This window comes from Aulostomus chinensis, chromosome 23 (genome assembly GCF_037954235.1).
Source record: "Aulostomus chinensis isolate RoL2024-O1b breed Wild chromosome 23, RoL_Achi_v1.0, whole genome shotgun sequence".
Taxonomy (NCBI): domain Eukaryota; kingdom Metazoa; phylum Chordata; class Actinopteri; order Syngnathiformes; family Aulostomidae; genus Aulostomus; species Aulostomus chinensis.
Window position 1 is genome coordinate 20,098,280 of NC_141342.1, and position 18,288 is coordinate 20,116,567.

The 18,288-nt window shown below is 43.7% G+C and overlaps 1 protein-coding gene across 2 annotated transcripts in view; it reads right to left on the minus strand.

Annotated features, from left to right (window-relative positions):
* The window catches only part of stxbp4 (syntaxin binding protein 4), a 31,977-nt gene extending 14,379 nt beyond the window's left edge, over window positions 1–17,598 (minus strand). Inside the window, exons 1-16 of one of the 2 annotated variants that reach the window (XM_086194575.1) lie at window positions 17,361–17,598; window positions 11,733–11,806; window positions 11,560–11,655; window positions 11,393–11,462; window positions 9,895–9,969; window positions 7,864–7,949; window positions 7,583–7,736; window positions 7,351–7,483; window positions 6,368–6,474; window positions 6,051–6,276; window positions 5,894–5,975; window positions 4,660–4,724; window positions 4,081–4,177; window positions 3,607–3,731; window positions 2,653–2,742; window positions 2,284–2,349 (exon numbers count right to left, since the gene is read on the minus strand). In XM_086194575.1, coding sequence (XP_086050701.1) covers window positions 2,284–2,349; window positions 2,653–2,742; window positions 3,607–3,731; window positions 4,081–4,177; window positions 4,660–4,724; window positions 5,894–5,975; window positions 6,051–6,276; window positions 6,368–6,474; window positions 7,351–7,483; window positions 7,583–7,736; window positions 7,864–7,949; window positions 9,895–9,969; window positions 11,393–11,462; window positions 11,560–11,655; window positions 11,733–11,806; window positions 17,361–17,416 — 1,602 coding nt within the window. In that variant the 5' untranslated portion in view covers window positions 17,417–17,598. The remainder of the gene's footprint in view (window positions 1–2,283; window positions 2,350–2,652; window positions 2,743–3,606; window positions 3,732–4,080; window positions 4,178–4,659; window positions 4,725–5,893; window positions 5,976–6,050; window positions 6,277–6,367; window positions 6,475–7,350; window positions 7,484–7,582; window positions 7,737–7,863; window positions 7,950–9,894; window positions 9,970–11,392; window positions 11,463–11,559; window positions 11,656–11,732; window positions 11,807–17,360) is intronic. The other variant, XM_086194576.1, reaches the window with a different exon arrangement.
* Between the last annotated feature and the right edge of the window lie 690 nt (window positions 17,599–18,288).

The following is an 18,288-nucleotide window of genomic DNA, read 5'->3' on the forward strand; positions in this document are numbered from 1 at the left end:
TAATGACAGGCCTAAAAATTGTATCTGTAGAGTCAGAGGAGATATTTAAGAGAGAACCGCTCTACGACCACCACCACTGCTATTTTTCTCCTCACTTAACTCTGGATAGCTCGTTTAGCTTGTTAGCAGCCAGGTAGCTGTGAGGGAGATGCTAGTTTGTGCGTCTTCTGATTTAGAGCAGCAGACAGCAGCTAACTGGCTAAACCTGGCAGCAGTTGTTGCAAGTTAACGAGCGCATCGCAAAAAAAACGGCCAAATTATAACCCTGAAGCAACAGATGTTTGGTTTCACGCTCTCATCTGTGGAAAAGGAACGACGCTGCCAAAAATACAGACGACTGGATGAACCGTCCGTCCACCACAGGCTTCAACCAATCACATCATCGACCTGATGTAGAAGACGAAGCCAGTCGGCTGAAGAGCAAAACCAAAAGTCCTCAGTGTTGTTCTTCGCTTTTCCTTTCAACAGAGAAATATAGCCGCCATTCATTCCTCACTGTTACAGCTCAGCCCCGCCCCCTATCCCCTCAGAATACACTGATTGGTCAAACACCAACACATAAGGTGAAGCTTGAATGATGGTCCCAGTGGACGTTTGTGCTGAATTTGAAGAGATTGTCTCCAATTCCATTCTTCATCATTAAATATTACAAAAACTTTAATGCGAGGTTGCCCAATGGCATAGCAACATTGCTGCAGGGACGGGGCTCTGTTGGAGCGGGGGGGTGTTGTTGTTGTTTATATTTGTATTATTTTTGATCATCTATGTCTTTCTATCGATGTACTTTGTACACGATCTTTTTATGTACAAATATAAATAAAAATACTTGGTGCAAAAAAAATAAAATAAAAATTACAAAAACTAAAAATAAGCATTGTCTCTACAACCATGGACGGGACTTCTGCCTCCCCTCTGGTGCCACCTGCAGGAGAGGACATTAAACAAGAGCAAAGTCGTGACTCCTGAACCCAATCCTCCCAAATTCTTCTCCTCAGGTTGGGAATGTCGCGACCTGGTCTTTGTTTTTGCAGCACATCCATCAGCCGCCTCTAAATGTGGATATCGATCGGTTTATGCAACCGACTAAAAGTTGAGAGGCAGGAGAGTGGGAGTGAGCGCGGCTGAGACCCCTCAGCTGTGAATCACAACAAACATGGAACTATTTAAGAGCCCAAAAAGGACGGCCTGTTTCACACTCCTTCCCACTGCTGCCGATGCCGCGGCGGCGGCGGCAGCGGCTGCGGCGGCGGCGGCGGCGGCCTCAGCCTCCCACTCTGCCACTGTGATGAAGAGGAGGAGTTGGAGGCTCTTGAAGATACAGCCTGCAGGTTGAAGTGTGTAGGTGTGTGTAGAGCTCCACCTGGTGATCTATTTTGAAAGAAGCAGCCCTTCACACACTCCCACAAGGTAAAACCAACAATAGAACGTCAGCTTCAAACACGCTGATGGAGGATCGACCGGGTGGTGAATAAACACGCCACGGCTGAGCCGATGCAGTCGCTCATCATCTACATGATGTGAACACCGTGTGAAAACAGTGCTTTTCAAACTACAAGCATGTTCATCGAGAACAAGACTGCGTTTATGTTCCAAGAATCACAACAGCGACGTTCGTGTGAAAAAGACGCTCACATGACAAGAAGGAGGGACTTAGAACTGCCAAGTTTTCTTTTTTGTTTTGTTTTTTAAAAAAGGTCAGTTTTTACAATTTTTATCAACTCGTGATGCTGTAAAAAACACAGTTCAGTCAAATCTTCTATTTTCTGAGGGTCCTTGAATGAATCATATGCGCTCCCCTTCTTAAATTTAACAAAATCTTTGATTAAATTGCTACATTTCGTCATCATCCGTCTCATTCAAAACTTACACAAAACAAAAAATACCAAAAAAAAGACCCTCAAGTGGACAAAAGTTCAGTGAAAAACACCCCTTTTTTCCAGCTAAAGGTTGTGTGAACGTGTAAGTAGTTCAATATTTGTCAAGTATTTTAAAAAAAATGGCAACAAAAGAGGTGGAAAAATGCGTGGATTCCATGTTTTTTACCTTTATGTTGAAGAAATGATTTTTTTTTATAGTTTAAAGTTTGAGTTCTTCCTTCTTCTGGTCCTGATGTGGACCTCAGGTTCAGTAAACATGTGACAGGAGTGAAAACACCTGGATCTGACGGAGGATCAGACAATGAAAGGTGAAAACCAGCTGGTCTGACCTTTGCTGCAATACCAATCTGTACCTCTGGAGGTGGTAGGGTCCTCATCATAAAACCCGCTGACGTCAGCGACTGACCTGCTTCACCTTGCTGAGCTCGTCCTCCATCTGATGGTGGACTCTCTGGGACTCCACCAGCTGCTCCTGTAGAGGACAGTCAGACACACACAGGAAGCTTTGACCCAAGCACCTCAGCACTCGTCCCCGTGGAGACGATCAGCTCAGATTTTTTTTTGGTCAAAAACGAATCATGAGGCAGCCGAGTCATTTTAAAGTACCCAAAGAACATTTCAAGATCTTGTGTGTCTGCAGACGTCAGTGACACATTTCATGCGTTCACTCGTCACCGCGAGCGGTGAGAAACTGGCGCACAGGAACAACAACAACGAGGAGAGTCGCTATGAGCTGATCTGATTATTAGGCGCCTGCAGGTGGGCGTCATTTCACCTGCAGCCTCTTGATCTCCCTCAGCGCCTCGATGTGCTCCTTCCTCAGCCGCTCCATCTCCTCCAGGTCGTCTGGATCCGACAGTGAAGGCTACACACACACACACACACACACACACACACACACACACACAAGTATTTGCTAAGAATGTACAACAGAAGAATCAGAAATCAAAGCATTCCCCACTCTGCTGAGGGCCCCCTGCTTCAGGGGTGAGCAGTCCTGAGCGCCAGGACTTCAGCCGGTCCTGGACTCGGCGTGTTGAATGATTGTTGCTCCTCATGGATGACACGAGCGCTCACACGCCCCGTCCCTCCAGGTCAGCATCAGACCGGCCACGTCGATACATGCAGCGTTGCAGCACAGCGGGCGGCAGCAGCAGCGTAGCAGAGCATCACACCCGCTAACCACCGCCCAGGATGGCGAGAGGTGACCAGCCTCTCCCTGCCACACTTCAGGCTAGAAGCCTTTTCCTGGAAGCTGCTTCTCATGTAAGAATAAAACTAAATTTCACAAATGTACTTTATTCTATTCTTTCACCAGATTTGGGGGTAAAAATGTATTAATTCCTCCTTTGAAAAGCGTGTTTCCTTTAAAGAGATGTCCTCGTCACACAGCGTCCAAAAATAGAACACTCCCGCCTCGTCAAGTAGTGCTGCTCTCTCGCACCAAAGATCTCGTTCAGACGCCGTTCAGAGACACGGACTGTAATAATATTCTGGTAAATGTTGATCTATTTATTGCTGTTGCTGTTAAGTTGTTTTCCCTTCGTTTTCGTCGCCATTGTTTTTATCCTTATAACATCTATCGTCATTTCATCTTTGGAATATTTCCCACTCTGTAGCGTGTGAGGGATTTGCTCGTCATCCTGTCCCTATCACACTTTCTTTATTTCTCCTGAGAAAAATGAGGAAACGGCGAGGTAAAAGCGACAGGTGCCGAGCCTGCTCCTACCCGCGGGTTGGTGGGCGACTCCAACAAACTGGACAGGTCATCAGATGTGAACTTTGACCCCGGCTGGGTCACGTCCAGCTCCTCCAGCTGAGGCCTGAACAGCTCTCTGGTCAGACTCTCGAAGTCTGCAAACACAACACGCAAGCGCAGAAATATGCAGTTTTCAATGCTGTAAACAGGAAATAGAGCTGTGAATGTTTTTAAATGTGTTGACTAAATAAATCAACTTAATAAAGGCTTCACGTCTACTTCAGGGACACTTGCTGTCTTCCATTAAAGTGAGCATTCTTTACGGCTACAGTTCATCAGCTAATCAAGAGCAGGTCACATTTGCACAGGTCAAGAGGTCAAGCTCAGCTCAGGAAACGTATCTAAGTTAATCTCACGTAGATCGCTGGCGGTTGCGCTGGTTGTTTGCAGGTTAAACAGGATTCAGGGATCAACTCAAGGGATCAACCTGTGTTCCGGTCCTACCTGTGAAGGCCACTGTCCCCGCTGGATCCGCTTGTAGTCGGGACCCGAGTGCCTGCCGCTGAGCCTCTGTGGCCTTCAGACCAAGCAGATCCAGAGCCTGAGAGCGCGCGCGCGCACACACACACACACACACAGATCAATGAAACACTGATCAATACATGTTTGTATACACAGTGTTTACGCCTCTGAAACAAGAACTAACATGCAGTCATGTGACGATTTGCTGCAGATGAACATCAACACAACAGACATGAGACTAAACCGCTTCGCCCTGACCATCACTGATGCAAAGACAGGCCAGTTTCACGTTTTAACGCTGCGTGAACCAATCAGAGGTGGACATCGACCTTTCAAATATGCTGTTAATGAAGCAACAGGCGAGCTGTTTGACACCTACAAGCAAAAGAGGAGCCAAGGTCAAAAGGTCACTCATTCTCCTCAAGGTAACGCGACTGTAACAAGCACTGACTTGCTAGATATAAATATATATATATATATATATATATATATATATATATATATATATATATATATATATATATCTCCGAACATTCTGGATGACGAATGTTCCTCAGTCACCTGCTCCAGTCTCTCCAGTCTGAGGCGACAGCTGCTGCTGAGGGAACATTTCCTCCCGGTGAGCTCTGCAGACACAGACACAGACGTGCCGGTTTTAATATTAATCATCAAAAACAAAAATAACAACAACAGGTCACATCATCCAATACGCAGAGAGGAGACGCCAGCTTTGAATATCAAATCAAAGAGAAAGAGAAATTGAACAGGAAGATGAGTCAGGTCAGCAGCTGCGGGCTCGTACTCAGGAGCATCCGGGGACGCATCAAACCAGGAAATCAACGTGAAACGATTCACTTCAGAACTGTCATGGGAGTCCCTTTTCAATGACTTTAATCGTCTCATCAGTCGAGCTTTGCTGGTTTGAGGGAGACTGTCAAAGTAGAGGGTAACACAAAGTTCAAGGGAAGGAGAAGATGAGATTGGAGACTGTTTCTGCCTATAAATGATAATGAAACGGAACATTAAATGAGAGGGAAAGTAACTCTGAATTGGTGGGCGGAGCCTCGCTGGCGCCCCCCTCACCACTTCCCATCTCTGCAGGAATCTCAGATTTAATGAACCAGTAATCCAACAAACTGAGCCGTTTCCTCGTCCGCCTGGTGCAACTGACGTCAGACGGCGACGATGAAGAGAGGAACCTCAGGATCCCACTGATGAACACAGATGCAGATGGGATGATGCTCTCCAGCCAATCGTAGGCTCCGCCCCCTGCTCGCCTCACCTTCCCCTCTGTCAGGCAGCCAACCGCACGCCATCTGTCGCTCGCTCTGCCTCCGTCAGGCCTACTTTCATTTACAGTTTCGACCATCTCTGCATAAATTACAACCTCCCGCACCCCATACTGTAAGACCGAGTCATCAACCCTGCTTTACTGATAAATAATCAGCAATCAATCATCTTAAAAGAATTTTCTTCAAAGTAACAAAATATAAACATATTTTGTTGCAATTTGTTGCAAATTCCACCCTTTTAGCCTTTTTAAAAAAAAATTGTTGTTTTAATAAAATGTTTAAATGTTTTATTTGCTATAACTACCGTAAGTAATTAATCGTACATTTTTCAGTTTTAAGTTTTTCCTACAGTTTTAGGGGATTTTTTCTAAACACCCTTTTTTATTTGTAAACATGAATACAAGGAAATTTGGGGATCCGTGTGTGTTGTGATGAAGGCATTTCGATGCATATCAGCCTTTGAGAAGGTCAGATGCAGCTGTAGACGGAGGAGGGACTCCTACCGGGGTTGGTATCGCTGCTGTTGTCCGTCTCCGGCGGGGGGGACAGATGTATCTGTTCGGTTCTGGCCGGAGACACTCGCACCTGCAAACATTCACACAACGTATTGATCAAATTCCCTGTCACCGGTGATGCGCCTGAAAGCATCGGCGCTCAGACCTGGCTGACGTTGACGGCTGGCAGTGTCTCGCTCGCTGGGTTTCGGCTGGAGGTCAGCTTGGTGACCATGGTTGACTGTAGAGGACCGGCGCCTGCACCTAGAGCCCTCGTCTGGGGTCCGGCTCCACCGCCGCAGCCCTGGAGGGAGATGGGGCTGTGAGACCCACTGCTGGAGCTGGAGGATGATCGCCGCCTGATGAAGGCGATTTCCACCGTGGGATCCGGTCTGCAGAACAAAGGAATTCATGCCGTTTAGTATTTTTGATGATGTTTTGCTTATTTTGGAACTAAATGAAAAGTCTCCAGGTGTGTTGGACCTGAGTTTGGTGCGCGTCAGAATGCTTCTGGCCTCCTCGTACGTGACTCCGATCAGGGACTCTTTATTGATGGACACCAGCTGGTCCCCAACCTGCAGCCTGCCGTCCTACAACAGACACAACAGGATCAATAAAGACGTTTAACAGGCCCACTGAACCACTGGTGCAGCAGGAAACAATCAAATGTTGATGCCTACGTGACGTCGGCAGAAATTCAGTTCCTTGAACAAGTCGTTTTAATTTAGGTACCAACAACAGCCGGGACTTTGGATGTTGGTAAAACCCAAATAACTTGGAATGTATCTGTCAACGATCAAACAACAGCACAAGAAGAACAGGTTCACAAAAATGAGCGGTTTCATTAAGATTATAAAAAAAAAAAAAACTCCCCAGATTTCAAATCTGGCAGATAAAGTATTATTACATAAAGCATGTTTTCAACTTCCTGTATACAAAACATGTAGATTTACTCTTTATGTCATCTGCATCACAGTGGATCAGATTTCTGTTTAGAGAAATTTTGCCTGGGTGGACATAAAGAAGAAGGACCGGGGACCGAACACAGAGCTTTGAGGAACACCACGAAACGTCCACAGAGAGTTATTTGTGAGATGAATCGCTAAAACAAAATAATAAATAAAAATAAACAAAAAAAATCATGACTACTATTTATATAGTTATTTGTGATTTGAAATAATTCACTAAATAATTGGCACTTTTACCAGGAAAATAGAGAAAACAACATGAAGATTAAAATGTATAAATTCAACAAAATCATACATTAAAATCAAAATGTGGTTATGAAAAAGTAAGCGACCAATAAATGTTTAGTTTATATTTGATTGCTCAGCGATAGCTAGTATCAGATGCAAGAAGCATGGTTCCAAAAACCCATGTTTTTATATATAAATTCCATTAGGAACGAGAGCTGTACTTCCTGTCTGGAATCACCTGATATTTACGTCACAAAACCACCAGCTCACCTTCTGGCAGTCTCCTCCAGGCACGATTTCCTGGATAAACACCATCGGTCCTTCGGCACGATTAGCGCCACCTTTGATGACAAGTCCCAGGCCAGTTCCCTTGGCAATGCATATCAACTGAATGACACTGTCACTGCAGGAAGAGAGGCGGGGCAACACTGAGCAAAACCATGACCTCACACCCATGTTGTCGACTGACTTTTCAGGAGTTCAGCATCTGAATTTGTCCCACCTGAATGCCAACGTGGGAGCGTGAATGGCGTAGGCGGGGTTGGAGGTGTATGGAGGGGCGTGGGTGTAGACGGTGACGCCCTCTTTGGGACTGAGGAGTTGGGGGCTCTCTGATCTGGAGGAGGAGGAAGAGGACGCGGTGTCTGTCACCTTCCCTACACAGAGAGGAGAGAAGAAGAAGAAGAAGAAGAAGAAAGAAATAACAACAAGAGACAAACCAGACAAAGCTTCAAATCAGCATCAGTGTGTGTGTGTGTGTGTGTGTGTGTGAGTGTGTTTTACCTGTGGACAGTTGATTTGGAGAGATTCGACCCGAAGCTGCTACGGAGCTGGAGACGTATTTATCCATCAGCTCGGCAAACTCCCTCCTGCAGGACGCACACCCAGTCAACACTCCCTCACCGCCCCCTGAGTTCAAAACTTTCCAGCGTGAAAAACTCGACTTGACAAAAGAAAGGTCTTTGGCTGTGAGGCCGATCTGCTGAGGGGACAGCTTCATGTCTGTCAGCACAAAGAATTTGCAATTTTGGCAACAATTTCATTTTGATTTGACCAGTCATATGAACAGAAAACTTCTTTGTGATAGTTTTTTTTAAGTGCCTAAACTTTTATCCCTTTTATCACTAAGATTTGCCTGATTTCCTGTTTTTTTTATTCCCATCTCACAGTTGTGTTGATAGATTGACACATTCATTTCTCTTCATAATGTGATTACATAAAAGGATTAGATCAGCTGCAACATGACCCACTTACCTCCCCAGGATCAATTAAGTATTTATGACTCTGAAGATTTCCACCCGTGAAATCTCCTCGTCATGGCCACATGGTCACATGATCACCTGATCCCAGCCCGAAGCTGTTGGTGCTGGATGGGTTGAATCTGATTTGTGAGTGTTTGTCTCCCTCACATGGATGCAGAGGAAACCTGAGGTCAGTCAGACCAGACGTTCTCCGGGGTTCTCTGCATGTTCTGGACCCAGAACCGACCCCATTGGGATTGATGTTGCCCAATATTTTGATTGACATTCAGACGCCTTTCATTCGAACTCTAATCCAGAATCACTGATTGGACTCTCAGAAATGTACATTCACAACTCTGGGGAATATCTTTTAAGTTGAATTCAGCAAATCTTAGAAGCGCGTATGTTTTTTGTTTTTTCTTCCATAAACATGAATTACCTGAAAATTAGACAGAAATATAAAAAATGTTACTTGAAAAATAACAGGAAATGTAGGCAAAAATTGAAAAATACACATTTATATCATACAATTATAATTAATAGATCAGCGATTGCCGTTTTTCTTTGGTGTTCTGATAATTATGTTATTTACAAATTTATGTAATAAAACAGATAAATGAGAAGATATTTTTCTTTTTTCTTGCTCTTTTTTTTATAATCAAAACTTTAACATTGTATCTATTTTTCTCAACTTATCCGAGGATTCATGTCTGACGTTCGTGAGATGGACACGGCGACTGATTATCGCTGTTTTTGATTACAGGCCGACCAGGACGCCGCTTGTGGCGCCAGATCAGAAAACACCGGGGCGTTTCTGTTGTTGTTGTTGTTTATTAATCTGGACGCTGACCTGCAGGTCATAACCTTGGCGGCCGCGGTCTGGCTGGCCAGCAGGTTATTGTTGCCGCTGTCTCCTCCTGTGGACGGACAACAGTGTCCCTGTTGTGTCAGGATGCGTTTGTGTTGACGAGGCTGGCTGATGCGGGAAAAAAGCAGCAGGGACAGCAGAGTGCCAGGTCGCTTTACCTCCGGCTGCTGAGCTGCTGGACGTCAGCTGCACAGTCACCTCAGTTTACAGGGAAAACTCTGATATGCTTCAAAGCTCTGGGGAACATGACTCGTCTGAACTCTGGAAAGTTGGTTGTTGTCGTGGAAACGTTTCACTGGGAGGAAGGTTGATGGAGGATCGTTGCTGTTACGACTCTTCTGAGAGGCTTCATGACTTTCCTCCAGTTTCCTCACGACATCAAACGCCTCGTCAGGCTTTTTCTGTTTCTGTTGCTGGGCTCCAGCTTTGTCTCACCACCTCTAATTTATTCAAATGTCCTCCTACTTCTCTTTTTTGCAGAATGGTGAGGACATTCTCTCTCTTTTTTTTTTTTTTACAGCCAAAGTGCCTTTTTAGAAAGGGGAAATTTGTTCCATTACATTTTTTTTTTTTAGTGAAAGTTTGAAATTAGTGTCACAGGTGAGAGTTGCAAACCGAGCGAGTATTCACAGGAGGATTTTAAAGGTGCTCAGTGTCTCAAACTTGACTTGATTATTTCCCAGAGAAAATGATTTCTTTATTTACCTGGACTCATCGTCCCTGGCAACCAGCAGAGACATGTGATTAGAGAGGGAGGCGGTCCTCAGGATCTCCGCCGCCCTGTGAAGTGACACGATAGAGATGTTAACTTGCCTCTGAAATACAAAGCAGTTGAAAAACGTACACACATAGATACCAGCACATCTGGATATTAGCACGCCTGGATACAAGCACACCTGTATACAGCACACCTGGATACAAGCACACCTGGATACAAGCACACTTGGATACAAGCACACCTGGTAACAAACAGCACACCAGGATACTACCTTATCTGGATACCAGCACACCTGGATACCAACACACCAGGATACTACGTTATCTTGATACCAGCACACCTGGTAACAAACACACCTGGATATCAGCACACCTGTATACAAGCACACCTGGACACAATCAAACCTGTATACCATCACACCTGGATACTACCTTATTTGATACCAGCACACCTGGATACCAGCACATTTGGATACAAGCACACCTGGTAACAAACACACCTGGATATCAGCACACCTGTATACAAGCACACCTGGACACAATCATACCTGAATACCATCACACCTGGATACCATCACACCAGGATACTACCTTATCTTGATACCAGCACACTTGGATACAAACACACCTGGTAACAAACACACCTGGATATCAGCACACCTGTATACAAGCACACCTGGACACAATCATACCTGTATACCATCACACCTGGATACCATCACACCTTGATAGTCGCATATCTGAATGGTAGCACACTTGGACATAATGACACCTGGGCAAAATGACAAGTGGTTACAAGCACACCTGATCAGAATAACACCTCTATACCAGCACACCTGGCCACACTCACACCTAGATTCCATCACTCCTGAATACCAGCGTATCTGGATACCTGATCACCCAGATAAAATTGCACCTGATTCCCAGCACACCTGGGAAGAATAACTTAGGATGCCAGCACATATTGATACCAGCATATCTGGATACAATCACAAAGCACACCTGGATATGAGCACACCTGGACACAATAACACCTGTATATCAGCACACCCATACATTATAACGACGAATGCCACAACTCCTTGACACAATAACACTTGTGTACTCGCACATCTGAATTCAATCACACTGTGATACAAGCAGGAATGGATACCATCACAACACAATATTACAACTGGAAACATGGACACCTTCACACCTGAATAGCAGTACACCTAAAACACAATCACACATGGATTCCAGCACACCTGGATATTGAAGCACAACTGGATATTATCACACCTGGATACCACAATATTACACCACTAGACCAATCCTGGACACCACCACACTTGAATATAAGCAGATCTAAATGTTACTGCTTACAATCCTTTGGATGGGAGGGTATGAATCACACTTTGGCCAAAATATTAAAAATGCTCATAACTCAGGAGTGCAGTGCTGCAAACCGAGGGTTTGTAGTTGGATAATGAAGGACTTGTGTCACCTGTCATTAGTCACTCCGATCAGGCTGGTGTTATTGACGTCCAAAATCAGGTCACCTGACTTAAGCCGACCTAGAACAAAGAGAAACAGGTGACAGAGGATAATAATAACTCCACAAAAGGAAAATAAAAAAAATTACTAACAAAAAAAACCCCAACAACTACCAACCGTCCAGAGCAGCCAGCCCACCGGCTATCACCCGCTTGATGTAGATGCCAAAGTCTTCACCTGTTAACTCTTTGTAGCCTCCAATTATTTTCACACCTGTAAACACAAGCACAGGTAAGTGAGGCAGCAGGTGGGGAAACAAACGTAGAGAAAAGTGAGAGAGAGATGCTCACCGAGTCCCTTCTTGCAGTCACAGAACTCCAGCCTCTGGACGGCTCGGCTGATGCCGTGCGGGCCCATGATCGTCCTGGCAACAGGGAAGAACAGAGCTGAGTCAAAAACATAACCTGCCACATGCAAAGCCTCTTTCTCTGTCTGTCGTCGCTCAAAATAATCAAATCATCGCTGGATTTTCATTGTCTCCCCCACCACCACCCCCACCCACCCACCCACCCACCCCGTTCAAATCAAATCTGTTTAACTGAGCCCTGCTCTGGATGTTTGGACAGACATTAAAAAACTACTGTCTGATTTACCAAATCCACATCAAACTTGGTTGACACCATCCTAAAATGACATCTGTTGTTTAACACTACGAATGTTCAAAGCATGTCACATTTATATTGAACAAGGACTCAGCCTACTTTCAGGACAGGCTGTAAAAGATGCATTTTATTGACTCCATCTATGCCAGTTGTAGTCGGAACAATGTGATATCACGCCGTTGCCTATAACCAGCGTAGCACAGGACATCAGCTAACACACTGCTTTTCTTTTGGTTCAGGTGGAGCACTGTGATATCGCAAGGTTGAAAACATACTCCATCAGGCAATTTGGCATTTTATGATTGCGCATTTTAAGATTCAGCGACATTTTTTAAACACATCCACCTGCAAGAGATTGCAGGTTAACTTGGCTAGCTAGCTGCTAGATAGACAAGTTAACCTGAGCTAGCCTGAAGTCACTTCTGGTTTTCTTTTTGATTATCTAACATGTCAAAAGAACCAAGCACACACAAGAGCTTTTGCCGTTTGTATGAATTAATGTTGATTCTGTCAGACAGCAAAATTCTGTCATTAGCTAACACGCTATCTACAGAGCTGCCAAGTGTCACGCTTGGAGAGTGAGAGTCACGCAATTAAGCCTCTTTTCACGCCACACTTGCCATTTCACACACTCATTTGCCAAAGTTGAGATTTGCTCAAATTCCACGACATCCGTTTTAAATTGGCGTTAAAAAGGGCGCACTGACCAGAGGTCTCACTCTTGGGATTTTCTGGAACTTGGCAGCTCTGCTATTTAGCGTCTCTCTCTCTCTTCTACATTTTACATTTCATGACCCAACAATCTAAGCTTTTTACATATCATTACAAACTTTGTCAAACTTCCAGTACTTGGCCAACAAGCCAAGTTGACCTCAGCTAGCTCAAAGTTGCCTTTAGCTTTCTGTGCGATCGATCATTTAACATGTCAACATCGCAAAATATTCACGTGAGCTGTTGACATCCATATGAACGTTGCTTCAGGTTCTCTTTACAGGTTTTTAAAGGATTAAACAGACAGTAAGTTAAGGCGAGATACATGCAAACAGCTCAAACTCTCATGACAGATGAGGGCTAATTAAGAATGCTAAGCTATGCTCCAGATTTTTAATTCACCTGCTAGCCACACCCTATAAGCGTCCGGTTAATGGGCCAACCACTGTGGTTAGTTCTACTACTCTCGGAAAATTCAGCGCCTGATGTGTCAGCATTGGTGGAACGTATAAAATCAAAATACCCAAGTAAAGCAAGATTAGAGACTCTGAACTGTAGCTGAACTTGGAACGACTGCTGTTCCTCGACACCTCTTTGACTTAACAAACCTTCAACCCGGAGGAGTGGCGGCGCTCTGACATCACAGTGTTTTGAATTTGATTTGAAACAAGTCGAGAGGCAGCGACGCCGTCAGGGTATACATAGCGCCGGTTATATAAGGGATCATGTACAGCAAAGTGAATGTATAAAGGAACCGGGGTGAAGCGGAGGTCAACGGGATCTCTGCAGAAGCTTATGTTTGAAATAATGACATCATCCACCTTAACTCGCTGACACTGAACACGGACGTTAATATTTGACGAGACAATTCTGCAGCATGACTCACTCTCTCAGATTATTCGCTCAGTAATTCCCTAGAATGTGACCTCTTTTATTCTATAATTATCAGTCATTTCAATAACGAGCTACAGTTCCCTTGTCACTTAAACTATTTTGCTCTTGATCATTGTTCGTTTTCTATTAACTTTTAAGTAATTTATAATTTACTTACAGCATTTTATACATATGTGTGTGTGTGCGTGAGGATACGTCACTAAAGAAATGGCAAAAAATTGGACAATAAAATGAATACAGTTTAACAAAAAAAGGAAATGTAATGATTCCAGAAGTTAGTTTTACTTTGTCTACTTCTTTTTTTTTTTTTTTTTAGATATTATTAAAGCTTGCACTTTTCATAAGGAGGGTATCTTCTACAAAATTTGTTTCATTGTGGTGTTTTGACAGCAAAAATATTTTTAAACCTGAGTTGAGCAGTATATAATCGGCAACGACAAAACATACTTTCAAAAGGATTTGCCCAAGAAAAGTCTTGAAGTTTAATTATGTTAAAACGATTTTTGAATATATATATATTTGAGATTCAGATGAGATTTCTTGTGCTTAAAAGCTTGTGAAGGGCAACTAAATGTGGACCAAAATCTCTCTCACCCTTCATGCGGGGGGTCCGGCAGCGTTTTCAAGAGTCAATGTGGGGTTCCGAGCATGAAGAAATTTGAAAATCTGTGGTCTCGAAGATCCACCGCCACCGTAGCAGTCAGAAGACGTGAGCACGACGACAAAAAAGATCACTCCCCATCTTTCAGTCACCACCTGAACAATGTCTGGACTGGAGAGACTCTCCGGGGGGCTTGGGAGGAAGATGGAGGTGCTGGTTTACAAAGACGTGAGGTTCATGTCTCTGTAATCTGTCATTCCTGCTGAGAGGAAAGCGTCGTAGTCTCATTTAACAACTGTTTAGACTTGCGAGACCAGATACCCTGCGTAAGAAACTGTTTTCGGCCGCAGTGCAGCAGTCTCACTCTTCCAGCCACTCACAGAAGCTTGTGGAGCCCGTGACCATGAGTAAACGCTCCCAGGAGGCACCCAGCTGTTGTTCGTCTATGATATTTGGTTGAATGTAGGTTGTGACATCAAACAACTAAAAATAGTCCAGACAACATGTAAAGTCAACATCAGTTTGATACGGAATACGTGCCGACATGGAGTCTTCCTCACGTCCTCACGTTAATGTTCACACAGGGGAATGTTTTTGTTTGGTTTAGCTCACTAAATTTATTTTTCAGGGACCACGGAAAAAAAAACAACAACATTTAATCTCACTCTTTTCACACAGAAAAGTTGCCTTGTTCCTGATAACAGCAGTTTGTTATCGTAGAAGCACAGCAGCATTTACAGGACATCAAAATACAGAACACAGATAATACCAATGTGGGACCACATGGAGTTTCAAACACGTAGGCTAAACCCACATAGATAGAACAAATATCACTAGCGTTAATATTTTATTGACTTTAAGCCTGCCATCGATTTTATCAACAGGATTTTTGTTTCCAAATAAAGTTTTCTACCTTTCTGGCTGGTCCAGTGTCTTCAGCCCACATCTATTAATACGAATTCAATAAGGTTTCAGACCAAAGAAAGTATGAGCTAGCCAATGAGCTAGTGGCTCATTCTGAAGCTGTCAGTATGCTAACGGTACGCTAACGGTCAGTTAACGTTGTTCAGAAAGGAAACTCCAGGGAAGCACATGTCATTCTGTGTGTGTGTGTGTGTGTGTGTGTGTGTGTGTACACAAAAATGCTGTTCATTTATGGTAACTCAACACCTAAATAAAACTTTAGATCGTTTTTGTTTACAACTGTTCCTATCATTTTCCTTGAGTAGTCATGTGTAATTATGTGATTATATAAAAAAACAAGGTAAATTTATTGTTTTAATTATCAAATGTCCAGGGCAGTTTCAATGTGAGGGCTGGTCATCTGATATCAGGAACCTCCAATCTGATGCGATATCAAACTTGTGCTCTGCTTCCTTCCGTGTTTTTCTAGTTCAGCTGTTAAAACAAATGTCTCCTTGTTACCAGTAGCGTCTGTCGCTGTGACACAAGGGGGCAATTAAACTGATCACTTAATTCCTGATAATCTGCATCACCTGCCGCAAGTGATTAACATCACGGCGGGCAGCCGGCCGGCACACGAGAACACTGCAGAGTCACCTGGCCAGGTTGACGAGGGTTGTTTGTTTTTATTTCCTGAGAGCAACATCGCAATTGGTTGGACGATAAATTGCACCTAGTTTTTTCTATATGTGATGAATATGACCTTATTCAGGTAGTTATTAAATGATTGTTTATTATTTTCAGATGCGCTGTTTGTTATTTGCAATGGAAGAGATGCAGTTTTTGGGGGGGGGTTTAACAAACACAACCTAAACAGGGCTTGTATGTATTTCTGATGATAAAATTCAAGCATATCTAAAAAAACAAACAAACATATAAGCGTAAAAGACCAAAAGACACGACGCTTGTTTTTAAAGCTGTAAAGGGGCCAGTTTAGCCTAAATTAGCTAACACCAGTGCACGTTGTCTTGCAATACCACTTTGTTCCTAAGGGGGCCACAGTGAGGCACTGTAGTGGCGCATCCAGAGGGCCGTGACTGTGCTTGTGGCGTAAACTACATTGTGCAGCAGCGTCCATTGGAACGCAACATGGAGCTAAAACTGAAGCTAACCCTACAAGCTAGCACTGACCACAGCAGCAAATGAATGCCGGCAGCTAAAACATATGTAGATATACATATTAATACCTCAAGGTTTTAATTTATCCCCTTTATTTATTTTGCGTTCAGAAGATGTAACCAGAGTTCTCATGGCCATGAAAAACATGGCAAAGTCATGGAATTTTAACATAGCAATTTCCAGGCCAGCAACTAATTTGTTGTTGTTTTTAGTTTAACAAAAAAAAAAAGCCAGAAAATGTGAATTTACTTCCCAATTACCTGAATATTAAAGCACATGTGGTTCAATTCAGATAAAAAAAAATCATGGAAGTTTACTGGTAAAAATGTCTATGACATCTTCTTTATGTTTATGGCTACCAGGTAAAATTTGATCCCTTAGTTTAGTTATTTTATATATTGAGCAAGTTATAGCTTCAATATATATATATATATATATATATATATATATATATACATATACATATATATATATATATATATACATATATATATATATATATATATATATATATATATATATATATATATATATATATATATATATATATATATACACCGTGTGTCTCGAAGACCCATCCAGAACAAGCATAATTAGCCAAAACTGACATCTCTGCTTGGCATATTAATTCATCAGGTTTACGCACAAACAAGCCAATTTCCATCTACTTGATATCTTTATTGATGAAAATAAAGAATGCACATGCAGGTAAGTTTGACTGACGTAACAGAAGATTCATCTGAAGCTCCAGAAACAGTCAGCTGAGGAGTCAAAAGTACAAAATGTCCCTCTGGAATCTCGTCACCTGAACTGAGCACAGGAGTTAAAGACGCTCCTCTAAACCAGCAGGACACGCAGGAGGCGGAGCAGCATGTGGGCTAAAACTCCGAGGACAACAAGCAAGCATGGAGGACAACAACAAAAGCCGTAATTCATCATGAGGAGATGAGTTTATCTGCCTGAGTGAAGGAAGGAAGGATGGAGGGAGGATGGAAGGAAGGAAGGAAGGAAGGAAGGAAGGAACTCACCAGTAGAGGAGAGACAGCACATCGAACCTCTCAGCCTCCGGAGTGGGAAATGGCATCGCACGGCGGTCTGAGACAAAACCAACCAATCACACACACTCTCACACACAAACACATGCCAGTGTGACGCCGCCGTGAGAAAGCAGCGGGTGGTTCGGAAGAGGATGAGATGAGACGGCGGTGGCAGCGGCGGCGGTTCAAACCGGGTCAGTGTGTGTGACCGAGGAGAGAAGAAATCCGCCTCGACAGGGAGACACGCACTTACCTTGACACACTAATCCGTGCTGATACCCGTCCATCATACGCGCGCGCGCGCGCACACACACACACACTGCATGCGCGAAACTTAAGCACTCACACACACATATTACCACAAGCACACACGCATTCATAGAACACAACCACATGCACACACATGCTGTATGAGTACACACACACACACAAACACATACATGCAGTATGAGTACACACACACACAGAGGACACAAACACATACATGCTGTATGAGTACACACACACACACACACACACAGAGGACACAAACACATGCACACACATGCTGCCTGGGAATACACATGCACCATTACCATGTGCACACCACACACACACAACATAACCGCACGCACATATCCATGTGTACACCTATGTACACACACACACACACACACACACACACACACACACACACATTCACACTCAAAACAAGCACACATATTAACAACCACATGCGCACCTGACATCAGCAGACACACACACAAGCAACATAACCACATGCACACCTGACATCAGCAGACACACACACAAGCAACATAACCACATGCACACCTGACATCAGCAGACACACACACAAGCAACATAACCACATGCACACCTGACATCAGCAGACACACACACAAGCAACATAACCACATGCACACCTGACATCAGCAGA